The 14,912-nt window shown below is 42.6% G+C and overlaps 1 protein-coding gene across 1 annotated transcript; it reads right to left on the reverse strand.

Annotated features, from left to right (window-relative positions):
• Nucleotides 1-38: 38 nt before the first annotated feature.
• Nucleotides 39-14,828, reverse strand: hook1 (hook microtubule-tethering protein 1). Its single transcript, XM_023404470.2, has 22 exons — nucleotides 14,524-14,828; nucleotides 13,240-13,325; nucleotides 12,527-12,599; nucleotides 11,604-11,654; nucleotides 11,068-11,200; nucleotides 10,688-10,755; nucleotides 10,411-10,473; nucleotides 9,388-9,471; nucleotides 7,715-7,878; nucleotides 7,488-7,628; nucleotides 3,826-4,027; nucleotides 3,599-3,709; nucleotides 3,415-3,502; nucleotides 3,264-3,330; nucleotides 2,986-3,126; nucleotides 2,751-2,838; nucleotides 2,415-2,446; nucleotides 2,226-2,308; nucleotides 1,982-2,082; nucleotides 1,776-1,877; nucleotides 1,591-1,659; nucleotides 39-1,471 (listed from the first exon to the last, which is right to left on the reverse strand). The coding sequence occupies exons 1-22, from the start codon at nucleotides 14,566-14,568 to the stop codon at nucleotides 1,313-1,315; spliced, it is 2,151 nt and encodes a 716-aa protein (XP_023260238.1). The 5' UTR covers nucleotides 14,569-14,828; the 3' UTR covers nucleotides 39-1,312.
• Between the last annotated feature and the right edge of the window lie 84 nt (nucleotides 14,829-14,912).

Below are 14,912 nucleotides of genomic sequence, written 5' to 3' on the forward strand. Positions count from 1 at the left end.
ACTTTGACACGTCTGTAGATCAAATGGCAAAACCATGATAACAGAATGCCCCTTTAGTGTTATTGCAAACATACAGAGTAACAAAGCAATCAACTGAAACTAGTGCAGTTTAACTTAAGACCCCCTAAGATCAGACAGCCAATATCCCACAATACCAAAGAGAACAACTGCTCCTCTACAGCACTCTTCACTCTGAACTAAACACGTCCATGATTAAATACAATATCGACTACAGTAATCAAAAGTCTCATATTACAATTTGCAGGTACTGTATGAACGCTGAACCTGGTCCCAACATTTGGATCAAAAGCTGGTGTTAAATCATGTTTACATTAGAGCTGTACAACTTCATAGATTATCATCTTCATTACTAACCACTAAATAAGATTCAACATATTCAGTGAATCGAAAGGCCTGCCAGTTTTCATTTAAAGCATGCTGCCAGTGAGGAAGTCACATCGCACTTTAGGAGTTTAAAATACATGAGAAATACATTAGTCCTGGATTTATTTAGTAAGATTTGCTGTTGCAGCACCTCTGAGATTGATCACTTAATATGACTTGTAGGGTTTTCACAGCTTTACATGATGGGCTTGTTCCATTCTAGTAAAAACAAAATTTTAAGTAACTGATGTTTCATGCTTAAAAGCAGTTGGTGGCCAGCACCAAATATAGCAATCATTTTCTTAAAGACATCTAAAGCATATCTGTCTTTTTATCAGTCTGCTGGATGACAACGTTAGTACCCTCTTCACTGCATAGTATGATGGTTGAGTTGTACATACATCAACAATCATCTGAAGTTACATTAAATTGGCATTAGCATTCAAGTAACCCTTGGGGAAAAAAAAAAAAAAAAAATCACATTCATATATTTTACAGGCTCCAATTCTGAATAAAATTATTGAGTATTTAAGAGCGAAGGCTAAACTGATTATAGCAAGTGTTCAGCTGAGACTGCGGTCGGCAAAGCAATAACACAGAGAACTATGAAGTATGCTCTAAAGTCTATTCTAGGGACAGTGTGCGCTACTTTAGCTAGTGAGGTGAACACAGGTTGTGGGTTAACGCTCTACGCAAGGCCAGCTTGTAGCCAGTGTGTTGTGGGACAGTATGCTATAACCGCAGGTGGGTGACTTAGAGGGTTGTGTTTGATAAGTAAGTGCCCATCAGTCCCAACCAGCTTATCTGTGACCCCTCCCCGAGTGCTGAGAGCAGATGTGTGTAAGGTCACTTGAGTGCTCACTTGTGGGAGGGAGGGCATTTTTCCCTTCACCGAATAAAGGTGAGACATTTGGGTCAGTGACGAGGTCTATTTGGAGGTAGTGGCAGGCACACTGATGGAAAGCGCCCGGCGTGGGGCGTTTGAGACTTGGCGCTGCTGGGCCAAGAAGGACTGGCCAGGGGACAGCATGGAGGAGGTTCGTCCACCAAGACGTGATTCAATGGCCAGCTTCTGATTGTTCAGACTCTGAGGAAGACAACACAGCATCATTTTGATGGTCAACTTTCAGCTCCTCATATAATGTACAGTAAATATCAATGATGTCATGACAGGCAGGATATAAATAAAAGAAAATCGGATCCTACCTTGTTATACCACGCTGTGACAATCAGCTTCTCCTCATACTCCCTCAGCCTTGCCTGCTCACATTGGCGCTAGGAGGCAACATGAATTCAGTTAACATCAGAAAACAAATTGTATGTAAATTTTTTGTATTTCTTGTATTTTACATTTTTAAAAAGACTGAAAACAAGTCAAAATGCAAATTTACTTCCAGGGTGAGAATCTGCTTGTCCCGGTCTGCAAGCTGGTTCCTCAAAGCCTGGATCTCAGCCGTGGCTGGATTCAATTTAGGGTCCAGCGCTCGAATCACCTAAAAGCAGGACAGAAAGGACGCCTGTGAAATACTGATTCTGGATTAATACAACTAGAATAAAATACAATAATAAAAATAAAAATGATTCTCTAATCACTCACATTACGAGCTTTCTCCAGGTACATTTTGTACCTCTCTTCCATGGCCCGCATGTCATCATCCTTCTTCTTCAGAGCAGCCATCAACTCATCCACCCTCAAAGCTTGGAGGCATGGAAGTCATTATGAGATTTCACCTAAGTCACATTGTGCTGTTGTGTTTTGGTGCAGACAAGCTTTAAATATTGCATCATACACTCCAAAGACTGCAGGGGTGAAATGATGCGATTGGTGACGTGAGACTTACAGGTCTGAGTGTTGTCAGGCTGAAGGTCCTCCAGCAGCTCCTTCTTCTTCATGATTTCGTCCTGAGCCTCGTTCAGCTGGACCCTGAGGAAACAAAGGCCGTTTCTTTACCTCCCTCTGCTGGAGAAGATGGAAATTCATTTTACATCTCCCAGCTTATCAAAGCACTGACCCCAAGACCTACACTTACATGTGTGCATCAAGTTTCCGCTTCAGGTTTGACTGAAAGAAAATTAAAAAAAAAATTCAAATAAATAAAAAATAAAAAAACACTTTAAAGCATCTACAAATACAAAGGTTACATTCGTTAAAAGCAACAACAATTTTTCACTGCAAAATACATTTGAAAAAAATATAGAATGAAGGTACTTTTATCTCTAAATCATTTCAAAATTTTGACTGCAAATATAAACTAGTGTGATTTTCTTGTGAAAAGCCATGCCAGCAAAAACTCTGAGAGCCTAATAAGATTAATTCTGTGGGGCATTTTCACTGTATTTGTGCCAATGAATGTTGGCACACTCACATCATCAGGTTTGGCCGCCTGACTCTGCAGAGCCTTCTGGAGATCCTCCACCTGCTGCTGCAGCTCATTGACCCGCTCTCGGCTCAATCTGCAGATTTGTCACAATGCAGAGGAGGGAAATATCAATGTGGGGGAAGGATACATTTGAAAATGGAGTAAAGCTTCTATCAGAGAAATCAACCTCTATCGCATCCATCTGGTGGTCGTCTTACAAAGAGACAGAAACTCTGTTAACCTGTTCTCAGTGTCCAGCTCACTGCGCGTCTTATGTGCTTCCTCCAGCTGAGCCTGCAGAGCCGCAATCTTCTCCCGCTCACATTCCTCCTGCTGCACTCTCAGCATCTTGTTCTCATGCTGCAGCCTGATGAACTTTTCTCTGAACAATCACACAAACTGTCAGTATTCTCACTCTCTCACACACACACACACACACACACACACACACACACACACACACACACACACACACACACACAAAACAAGTCCTATGTTGTCAGAAGCAGCGTCTCTTACCTGTACTCAATGGGCATTAATTCAGCTGCCAGGTTATCATGGCTCGGGCTGCTGGAAGGAAGCATCCCTACATGGAAAAATGATGTGCATTTTACAATATCAAAGTGACAGGTGGGTCAATGTTGTTAGCTCTGACTACCCAGAGACATACCTGCTTGGGAGAGCTGATGCTGTTGAACCTGAGTGCATCGCAGCTCCTCATTGATCTCCTTAAGAGAATCTCTTTCAATGATGATCCTCTAGTGGATGGGATGAGATTTTAAAAAACAGTACAAGTGTAAGTAAAGAGTTTTACAGAGTGGCATTTCCTCCCGACATTTCAAAAGCCGCCACACCTCTTTCTCCTTCATCACAGTGTCGTGCTTCTCCTCCAGCTTCTTCATATCATAGGCGAGGTTGTCTGCTCGCCTTGTCTCCTCGGACAACTTCCTGTGTAGCTCTTGGACCTAAAAGCAAACGTGAACACACAAAATGGTAAATACATTTTTCCTAGCGAGTGGCATTTAATTATGATGTGACTTTTATTTGGAGGTTGGAGTTTCCCTTTGCGACCATCAGTTACCTGTCTCTTGTATGTCTCGAGCTGTGCACGAGCAGCGTTGGCTTTGCGTAGCTCTTCCTCCAAGCTGACAGTGTTTTGCATGTAGGTCATGTTATTCTCCTCCAGCAGCTTCATCTGCCTCTTCAGATCGCCCAGATTCTCCAGTTTACGTTTGTATGTTTCCACTGAGGCCTCCAGCATCACCACTCGATCTGAGCAGCTCCTATATGAACACAAATTAAATGCACAAATATCAATTGTTACGGCTGGCTCAAACACCGAACATAATAATGGACACCACACCAGTAGGAAGGTACTGCATATGAATTTATTACAGTAACTTAAGGACAATGCAGGAATAAATGGAGACCAGATACCTAGCACCAGAAAGGTGCTGCTGTAGCAGGATGGAGAGAGAGCGAGCTGAACAAAGAGGACCTGCCTATATAGACTCAGCCCACTAATCAGCACAGGTGTCTGCCAAACAGATGATCAACAGGAAACACCAAAATAAAACAGGATGTCACACTCCCCCCCATAAGATGGCACTTACAGGTGACATTATTCGTACACGCGTGACAGAGCATCAGCTACAACATTTTCCTTGCCTTTCTTATGTCGAATGTCCAAATTGTAGTTCTGAACGATGTTAGCCCGACGCATAAGCCTCTGGTTGCTATTATACATGCGATGTAGGAAAACCAATGGTTTATGATCTGTATAAACCAGAACAGGCTGCACAGAGGAACCAACATATACCTCAAAATGCTGTAGAGCCCACAGCAAAGCCAGAGCTTCTTTCTCAATCGTGCTGTAGTTCTGCTGGGTCTGTGAGAACTTTTTGGAAAAATAGCAGACAGGGTGATCGATGCCTGCTGAGTCTTCCTGGATCAGAACAGCTCTAGCACCAGCACCACTAGCATCGACCTCTAGCTTGAACGGAACAGCAAAGTTGGGGACAGCAAAAACTGGTGAATTACACAGGACAGCTTTCACAGCTTGGGATGCCTGCTCACATCTGAAATCCCACACCAACTCCCTAGCAGGACTGACAAGGTCAGTCAGGGGAGAAACAATAGTAGCAAAGTTACGACAAAAAGCCCTATAGTAACTGGCGCTTGGTGATGGGAGCTGGGTACTCAGCAACAGCACTGATCTTAGCTGCACGGGGACGAACCTGTCCCTGACCTACTTCCTTGCCAAGATAAGTGATGGTGGCTTTTGCAAACTCACACTTACTCAGGGTCAACGAGGCATTTTCAAAGTGCTGGAAAACGGTCAGGAGAGTATTCATGTGACTCTCCCAGTCAGGTGAATACACTACAATGTCGTCTAAATAGGCCTCACAGTTAGTTACACCACACAACACTGTCCACATGAGTCGCTGAAAGGTGGCAGGGGCGTTACGCATGCCAAATGCCATTACAGTATACTGAAAAAAGTTGTCAGGGGTGACAAAGGCAGAGATATCAGAGGCTCTCTGTGTCAAGGGAACTTGCCAGTAACCCTTAAGCAAATCTAGCTTTGTCACATAACAAGCTGTTCCTACCCCATCAATGCAGTCCTCAACACGGGGAAGAGGGAACGAGTCAGGTTTGGTTACACTGTTAACTCTCAGATAGTCTGTGCAGAACCTAGGAGTCAAGTCAGATTTTTGGGACCAGTAAACAGGGTGAGCTCCAAGAACTGGTGCTGGGAACTGCAAGACCATTACAAGTACTCAACCTCTTTCTGCATTAATTCACGCTTGATAGGGATCACACGATAAGGATGCTGCTTGATCGGAGTACTATCACCTACGTCAATATCATGCTGCAATACATTTGTGCAAGTGGGTACATCTGAGAACAAAGCAAGATGGCCACGTATCAGCTGGAGAACATCTTCCCTCCCTTCAAGATAAGACACATGAGTCTCTAGATTTACCAACTCTTATGAGTTCTGCAGCCGGGCACCCAGAGCAGGCGCATTGTCCTTAGTCAAACCATCATCAGCAGGGCAAGTGTTAACAACTGAAACTGCAGCAATACAACTCACTTCTTTTGAAGGGCTTTGTTCCTCTTGAGACCGGGCAGCATATAACTTCAACATATTGATATGGCACACACGAGATTTACGCTTCCTGTCTGGAGTACAAATTACATAATCTGTGTCCCTCAGCTTCTTCTCAACCACATAAGGCCCAGCATACCTGGCCTGTAACACTGACCCAGGTATAGGCAGAAGAGCCAATACTGAATCTCCAGGCTGGAAAGAGCGCGGCACAGCATCTTTGTCAAATTGCCGTTTCATTCTAAACTGAGAGTTTGCCATGGCCTGCTTGGCTACTTCGCAGGCATGATGGAGACGCTCTCGAAAGAAACTCACATAGTCAAGCAGCTTCACAAAAGGTACAAGGGTAACAACAGTGACAGCTTTACTATGAATGTTCAACACTAAACCCCAAATCCTCACTACAGCTCCTTCACACACAAAGAAGCCTCACACCGGTCATCATGGGCAGCCGCATGCTACTCTTAAGATGGATTGTGACATGTCTAACCTCTTACTCTAGACTAACCCAGTTCCCTATCTAACTCACAGGGTTACTACCTTACTTTACCTATTTATCTTCAGTGATGCACCCGGGCACGCCATAGACCATCCCAGGGCTATCACACAAAAATAACAAAGTGGTGTTGGTCTCTCTAGCACCCGTCGGCTTACTCACTGGGCAAGTTCAGCAAACTACCTCATGTGGCTGCACATACATGACCTCACTAACTACCCAGAAACTAAATGACTACGTTTGTATCCCGGACGAGCCCCCATTATTATGTTACGGCTGGCTCAAACACCGAACATAATAATGGACACCACACCAGTAGGAAGGTACTGCATATGAATTTATTACAGTAACTTAAGGACAATGCAGGAATCAATGGAGACCAGATACCTAGCACCAGAAAGGTGCTGCTGCAGCAGGATGGAGAGAGAGCGAGCTGAACAAAGAGGACCTGCTTATATAGACTCAGCCCACTAATCAGCACAGGTGTCTGCCAAACAGATGATTAACAGGAAACACCAAAATAAAACAGGATGTAACACAATGAACAAGCTCATGTGCTTTGGGCCACTTCAATCCAACATGTAAGATTGGGACAAAATCGAAAAGTAGGCAAAGTGAATAGAATTAGCATTGTTTGATAAATCAGGGAAGGTGCACACTCCAAAGTAAACTTTAAGGGTGAGTACTACATCTGGCAGTTGGTGCTACATCATTAGTTTCAACTGGCACAGATGAAGAACATTGGCCCTATGAATATATATTTTTAACTTTTCAAACATGTTTAGAGTTATTTCACTTCCACTACACTGTGTATTGAGGTCGTTTTCCTGCTTCTTCTTGTTTGTGCTTCAGCAACAATAACTCTCTTTGTCAAGGACAGCAAAACACACCATCAGCTAATTTCACTGATTAGTTCATCTTGTCTGGTTGAGTTTTTGCTAATCAGTGAAATCATGTTCCTGGCCTTCCCTCTCCATCTAACTGCCTAGCTGTCTGCTAATCTCTCATTAGGAGGCAACAAAAGATGTCTATCTGTTTACTGCTCCTTCAGCCCTGCCTTTTTATTTTACTTGGTTTATTTTTGTGGTCTGCACTCTGAGTTAAAGAGGATCCTCTACCACTTTCCTACACAGACCTGAGAACGTCCAGTTCATCTCTGAGAGCTCGAGATTCTTCTGCCAGGCTGGTGAGCTCGTCATTACGGTGCTGCACCTCAATCAGCTGCTTCTCCAACTCTTCACAGTGGATCCTGTAGTCATCCTTGGCAGCCTCCAGCCTAAAAGATGCAAACACACATAATCATTCAGTCTCTCACAGTCACACTGAGGTTGCTGCAGAACATTTGAGCAGGAAGTGACAAACCTGAAGTTCTCCTCCTGCAGTGTCTCCAGTTGTTGCTGTAACTGGCTGTGTTTCCTTCCTGAGGGTGTGCTAGGGTCATCGAAGGTGTCGAGCTGATTGGCCCGATCAGTTAGGACATCATTCTCAGCCAATAAGCTGTTTCGTTCCTCTTGAAGAACAGCCACCTGTTCAGGTACAACAAGATGTTAGAGCCACTCACAATATACAAAAAAAAAAAAAAAAAAAAAAAAAAAAAAAAATCACATCAAGTCACCAGGGATATTTTATGATGTTGACACTCTCTTTGGTCAATTATTTCATGCAAAGCAGCAAAGTCACATCTGAGCATCAAAACACAGACCCCTTATATCACTTCCTCTCCCAGCTGTTAAAGCAAACAGTGGAATTAATCCATGCTGGAAACAGAGCACAGACAACGTGCACTTTAAGCAAATATGTTAATAAATGGTTAGTTGAATTCACTTCTCACCCATTCATCTCAAGTATATTTTACCACCATACATTGGACTATTAGTCTGAGATTAATTCATTGTCATTGTTTAAAAGTCCTGCATGTGTACAAAACACCTCCAAGATGAATCAGTGTCTCACATCAGAAGCTACACATTTAAATCAGGGCTGGGCTACATGGTTGAAAGCAATATAATAAAAAGAATATCATTTTTCTGATATACATGGAAAATGTATGCAAAAAAACATGATAATAAACTTTTTGTTCCATGCTTTGAACAATGTTTCAGTCATTTACCTTAGACAAAACTTTTACACATGTAAAATGAAAAAGCTGCAATAACTAATTTTGTTGTCTATTATCAGTTAGTTTAAAATCATTAGACAACAGGATTTTATAAAATGAAACATAAGATTGGAATTATCAGAATTCATAATTTAATGAACGTTCATAAACAATAATATTGAAACTTTGCCCTGCCTCTAACTTCTGTTGTTCTCCTCTATAGGCTGTCCTGTAATCCTATATAGACAAAGAGGCATTTTTAAATAATGTGATGATTGACTGCAAAACGCTTACTATGACAGAGATGCCCCTGGGTGAATTGCTGAATATTAAAACACACGTTGTAGGACTAGTCTGGAACAGGATCTTGATTGAGCCGTCTGTTAGCTGAGTTAGAGTAAACATTTTGAGCAGCTGGTTTAGATGGGTTTAGTTCTGCCGAACGGTCAGCCATGTTGGACTTACCTCGCTGCGGCGAGAGATGAGCAAGACTGGGGACAGAACAAATCAATCTGTCGAAAGTCCAGTTGAACAGTTGATCAGAGGCTATGCTAAATTTAGTCTGCCTGTACAGTGCTGAGTGAGGCCTTCTAGCAGTGCCAGAGCATGGACCAGTTGCCACGGTGTGAGCCAGGAGAGCCCAGACTGTAAGCTCACAGTCCTTCTGCCACAGCAGCTCCAGACAATGGACCCAAGCATTACAGCGAATTACACAACTCCTGTTTATACTGTACCACAGAAGCATGCATGTGTGTGGGTGTGTAGACATGGAGAGCTGGATATCAGCAAGAAAGCATTGAGCTTAGACGGATGTAAATGAATCATATTAATGTACATGTTTCTGTACACAAGTGTATGCAGAGTGTGTGTGTGTGTGTGTGTGTGTGTGTGTGTGTGTGTGTGTGTGTGTGTGTGTGTGTGTGTGTGTTCTATTCACCTGTATGTCCAGCTCTTGACAGCGTTGGGCTAATGCTTCTTTCTCAGCTAAAAGTTCAGCAAGATCCTCGAGGGCTTTCTTTAACTGCACACATGAAGGAGAAGCTGAAGTAAGTAACACACACCTCACTAACTCATGCATACCAGACACACAGATACACTGGTTCTGCTGCATTACTTAGGTCAGAAGACTTGACAGGCTTTAAACCTTTTTTTATCACTCCCTCTTCATGCACTGCATATTTTCCCTCTTCACTAAAGCGAATCTAATGTGAAATCATCAAGGTATGGCCATTTTCCATTTTCACCCAATGTTAAGCTTGTTACACCTCTCACCGTCCCTCTGCCTGACGCCCAGAGCACTGCAATGTGCAAGGAGAGTCAATATTTGAGTTCTGGGATTCTCTGCACAGTGATCATGCTATTCCTCACACAGATCCATAAGAATAAATGTCTCACTCCTTTGAATTAGTGACATTAGCTTCAGCTATGATGCTAACTGTCTGTCAAATGTTAGACTGGTGACTTAAGCAGTTTAATACAGTACATTAGAGTCCAAAGGATGAGTAAATAAATTGACTAGTCGATCAACCAACATAAAATTACTGAATGAATCATGTTCTAAGCACTGAGGGTGGTTTTACTTGCTTTTCTCCTTTTTATATCACTGTAAATTAAACACCTTTAGTTTTGTTTTTCTGCCAGTCAGAAAAAATGTGAAAGACTTGTGATGAGCATCTGTCATTATACAATTTGTAGACCAAATACTGAATTAAATAAAATAACTTGTGTGTTCTTTTCAAATGAAAATAATAATTTCAGATAGCTCTAACACACTTGAGGGGTTCTTACTGTGCTCCCTTTGCTGTGGTTAAAGATAGACCCATAATATATATGGTGTAGGTTTTTCTGTTCATACCCAACAAGCTGGTCATAGAGACCGCATCGCCACTTAGTTAGAGAATTTCATAGCAGAAGGAACATCATTTAGAGGGATTTAGATCTCTGTAGTAATAACACTGACCTGCTGTTCCAAGTCCCCTGACAGCTCTGCTCCAAATGGGGCCATGGTCTCTTTACTCATGAGCTGGAGAGAAAAAAAATGTCACTGGATTTATTATACAGACTCATTAAAGCCTCCCTTAACAACTCCTGCTGCTGCCAAAGTCCCTTTGAGACAGACACTTTGAGGAAAATTACAGTTACTGAAAAAAATGGTACAACTGTTCAGCCAAACTTTTCTGGACATTTTCAATATCTCTAAAATATGAAGGAGAAAGTTGGTGTTAAGATGGACTGACCTCCTGGATGGCTGTCATGACAACATGCTGCACAGACTCCTCCAACGTCATGATGATCTGAATGTATTCTGTCAGTGGAGTGAGAAAGATTCATTAAACACATTACTTAATACTTCTGTGTGCTGGTTCCAAATGTACAATAACACTGCCGTCATTGATTTCCGAGTCAGGCTGCCTGATGGGCTCTGCCTTTGTTAGTGCCTTGGCAGGACAATAATTAAACATTGTTTGGCTGACGGCCTTAACCTAACTGGATTTTGATGGAACAGTTTCCCCTTCTATCTGCACTGTACAGCACAGTTATACTGCAGATATTTGAGTATCTGTCTGTGTCTCATTTGTGCATACAAATTGCACACAACATAGAAGCAGTCACATGCCTTGTTTACGCTCACATCTGACAGCACAGCCGAGTATGAGCTGCAGCAGCCTCCCCAGCTCCACAGGGTCTGAATGCTCTGCTACCAGGGCCAGATCTGGCAAGGGGAAGTCTGATATCTCCTGGGATAAGACCTGGAGGAAGAGATAAAGCACTTAAAATGTGAGTGTGCTAACACTTTCTAAGTGAACAAGTAACAAGTGAAACTGCACAAGTTTTCAAATCAAGACAAAAAAGTGGCAGCAGAGTATTGCTACAACTAAGACAATTGCTGAGCAAAATATTTCAGTCACGTGTTAACTTAGCAAAATTAAGATTTTAATTAGAAAACAATGCTGGGCTTCAGTACACCATCGTATTGTGGATGTATCGTGTACCAGACTTGAGCTGCTTGTTTTGACCTCAACTACACACTGCATTTTCTTTATGAAAGTCACCTGGGACTTTGCACTAGGTAAACAGTGCATACTATGAGTCCCATAGGCACCAAATGAACACACGCACGAGGAGGATGTTGTTTTCATGACCACAGCCTACCTCATTATAATAGTCAACCACCATCTGAAGGATCTTCTTCAGGTTGTTCATCTGAGAAGATCATACACAAGATTGTGAATCATTATGAACTCAGTTTATAGTGCAAATATGAGCCAATAACCTTCACACGCATATAATAATCATGCAATGATAAAATTAAAAACTTTCAAATGTGCACATGTGAGAAAATAATAGGCCTAGCAGACATTTTGACATGTAATAGCTTTCCTACTAATAATATTAACAATGACTTGGCTATTAAAGCGTCCCGGTAAGCCATGACAGTGTGACAGTGAACCGGCATGCAAAATAGACACTTTTCACAACTCGTCAAAGCAGGAAAAGCAAAGGTGTAAATAAAAACATTAAATAATAATATACCAGGGCCCTGGAACTAGCTCAGCTAAATGGAGGGCAGCCATCATTAATGTTATAAATTCCACCTGTGCTATTCTTTTTCTTGGCTTTACCAAGTCAATATGTCTGCAGTGAAAAGGGTTTATACCAGGACCCTGAAATTGAAGCACCTAAATGTGCTTTTCCTGTTGTCAAATGTCAAAATGTCTTCTGTGAAAGAGGCCTATTGGGGAGGAAAAAGCAGTAGCAGGGAAAACACAGTCACAGCCAAACAGAAAGAAAGAAGGGGACATGACTTTTTTTTTTTTTTCTAAATCACCCTTACTGACATATATGGACAAACATACATGTACACATTTCACCAGAGGAGTCAGAGCGCAGGGTCAGAGTGCAGGGTAAGCCAGGAGAAGCCCCCCCCCCTGGAGCAGGTAGGAGGTCAGTGTCAAGGACAGTTGAGTAGGATTGAAGCAAACAGAGGATTTAGCACACAGGGGGGTTCAGCAAAACATGAAGAGGAAAGTCAGAGAGGACACACGGAGGACCAGCGAGATGGCATTGCTCTGTACCTTCAGTCTCCAGTTGTCCTCAACATCTGCTTTGATACGACCCAGCCATCCATCGGTGAACCATGCTGGGTCTCTGCAGAACACACACAACATGTTGTATGTATTTCAGGAGGTATTTCTGAGTGATAGTGTTGCAGTTTACTTCTGTCAACCCTTTTACTTAAGGCAGTCATTTCCTACATTTCCCAGAATTACTTTAAATGATCCCTGGAAGACAGGAGGGTTCTTTCATTCAGCTGTGCATTCTACATGTAAGTGGGGAGAACAATAGTTATAGCACAAACAAGTAAGGATTAGTCTCACCACTCACTCAAAGCACAACAGACTGCTGCTTGAAAAGAAACTCGCAAATCCTTCCTCTACTATGGATTTCTCACTAAATGAATCAACACTGAGGATTCTTAAAAAAGTTATTGTCCTTTGATTTTGAGTGTCCAACCCTTAAAATCTTGTGTTTACACAATAAGCTTTTCTGTTTATTGGTTTTAAGTGGAATCAATGCAGTTAAGTGGTGAACAAAAAAAGCTTCTCCTTTGCTTTTCTGGCTTAACTAAAGTGCCAGGCCGCTGCATGGGATGTGAGTTATCTGAACCAGAGACAACTGGCTGTAAATAATGTATCTGTAGAGTGGCCAGATATCATGATTAATGGGGCAGACCCTATATGTCGTATTCTTGTGTGTCTGTGCTGTGTATGTGTGTGTGCCCTCTCACATCTGATGCAGTGCCTGCGATATTGCCGCTCCAGTGGTCAGCTCCTCCACTGTTCTGCAGGGCGCGAGAGTGTTAAAGGTCTGCAGCTGAGAGACCAAAAACACAGCATCATCACAGGGGCAGATCAACAATCCATGGAGAGTACGGGGAATAATGCAGTTGTGTGTTATTAACCAAACACTCAACACTCAAGGGTTTCTCCACAACAATGCAGATGTGCTGAGGTGGTGGACTGATCTCAAAAACCAGTATGAAGAATAAGTACCAGAGAGGAGAGAATTGAGGTCTGAGGCAAACTGACAGATGGATGGATAGAGAGATGGCAGGTTGGACTGCAGATAGTAGTGGTAAAGAAACAAAAGCTCAACAGACAACGGGCAAATGTAAATAATTCAACTAGCAGCAATGGTGTAAGGTGAATTCTCCTAGGAGAACATCTCAGCGTCTTGGACACATCCTGACTGAGGTTCACTCCCACCAACTAAGGTGTCAGTCCAAATGGAGAACACCATCATTTGAAAACGTCAACATCTAACATTAAAATTCAGTCCACTTTTTGGATGAAACCCTGGTGGGATAAGTTGATCTAACCCCTTACTTAGTAATGCTGTTGTTCAACAAACACATAAGTAATTGGAGTGGCTTGGATACAGCCGCAGGATTTAAATCAGATGAACCTGATGAGAGATCTAATTAATCAATCCTTTATCCGGTTACTAACGCATAAGGTAGCCAACAAAACATTTGATTCACACCCATAGACAGGAACAGGTGCAGCAACGCTAGCTAGCTACAGTTTGAAGGTACTGTACTACTGCTGGTGTTAGCTTCATCATTAATCAGTTGCATAACGTTAACAAACAAACAAAAAAAAGAGCCACATTCCACAAATATCTCCTGGTTAATTGGATTAGCACCTTAAATCCCGCGAGGATCAACTAAACTGAACGACATTATAGTCTTTGTAGCTCCTAGGTGGTAACTTTATATTCACTAGCCTGCGGTATATGCTCCTCACCCAGCTACGTTTCGTGCCGGTGCACCAACGGTTATAGTAACTGCCGCAACTGAAGCTAATCTTTGTAATAACGACGTACAACAGTTGCTGTTTGACCCACTGAAGATCACCTGCTCTGGTTCATATTTGCCTAATTTTTCTCTCAGCTGGTGAACGGTGTTTTTCGCTGACACCCCACCCCCACCACCACCTACAAACAGGTAATGAAATCGACTCCACGGTCTCCTTGTCTCAGGCGACACATTCACAGAGGCAAAGACACTCACCCACACAATGAGGCTCTCGACCAGTACTGTTTTGTTATCGTCCATTTCTTCCGTTTCAGCTGAAATGTTTAAATCCACCTGTCAGCAAAGCTCTTCCGCTGCTTTCCTCTTCATTTGACCTCACCTGCTGCCAAGAGGTAGATCTCTAACGTCAAATGCGTACAGAGGAGAGTCGTGACGGAAGGTTCCGCCATAAAAACAACGTAACATGTACGTGAATGGTGCGGCTTCTTACTTATTTGACGTTTACTTGCTCGTGTTAAGGTGAACTGGATACGAGCCGGATCCAATCAGCATCGACATCCAGGATGATTGACGGCTATTTAACCCAGTTGTAGCCAATCAGTGAGTGCACTCGGCAGTTTTCTATTTCTATACGCCCACACTAT

The sequence above is a fragment of the Seriola lalandi genome, unplaced genomic scaffold (assembly GCF_002814215.2).
Source record: "Seriola lalandi dorsalis isolate HSWRI2012SDOR001 ecotype SW California unplaced genomic scaffold, Sedor1 jcf7180002054244, whole genome shotgun sequence".
NCBI classification, from domain to species: Eukaryota; Metazoa; Chordata; class Actinopteri; order Carangiformes; family Carangidae; genus Seriola; species Seriola lalandi.

Coding starts and splice junctions, on each gene's coding strand:
- hook1 (XM_023404470.2), bottom strand. CDS start 14,568: ATGGACGATAACAAAACAGTACTGGTCGAGAGCCTCATTGTGTGG. Junction 9,472..10,410: donor CAGGGGACTTGGAACAGCAG/GTCAGTGTTATT, acceptor TCATGTGTGCAG/TTAAAGAAAGCCCTCGAGGA. Junction 2,083..2,225: donor GCCTGACAACACTCAGACCT/GTAAGTCTCACG, acceptor CATGCCTCCAAG/CTTTGAGGGTGGATGAGTTG.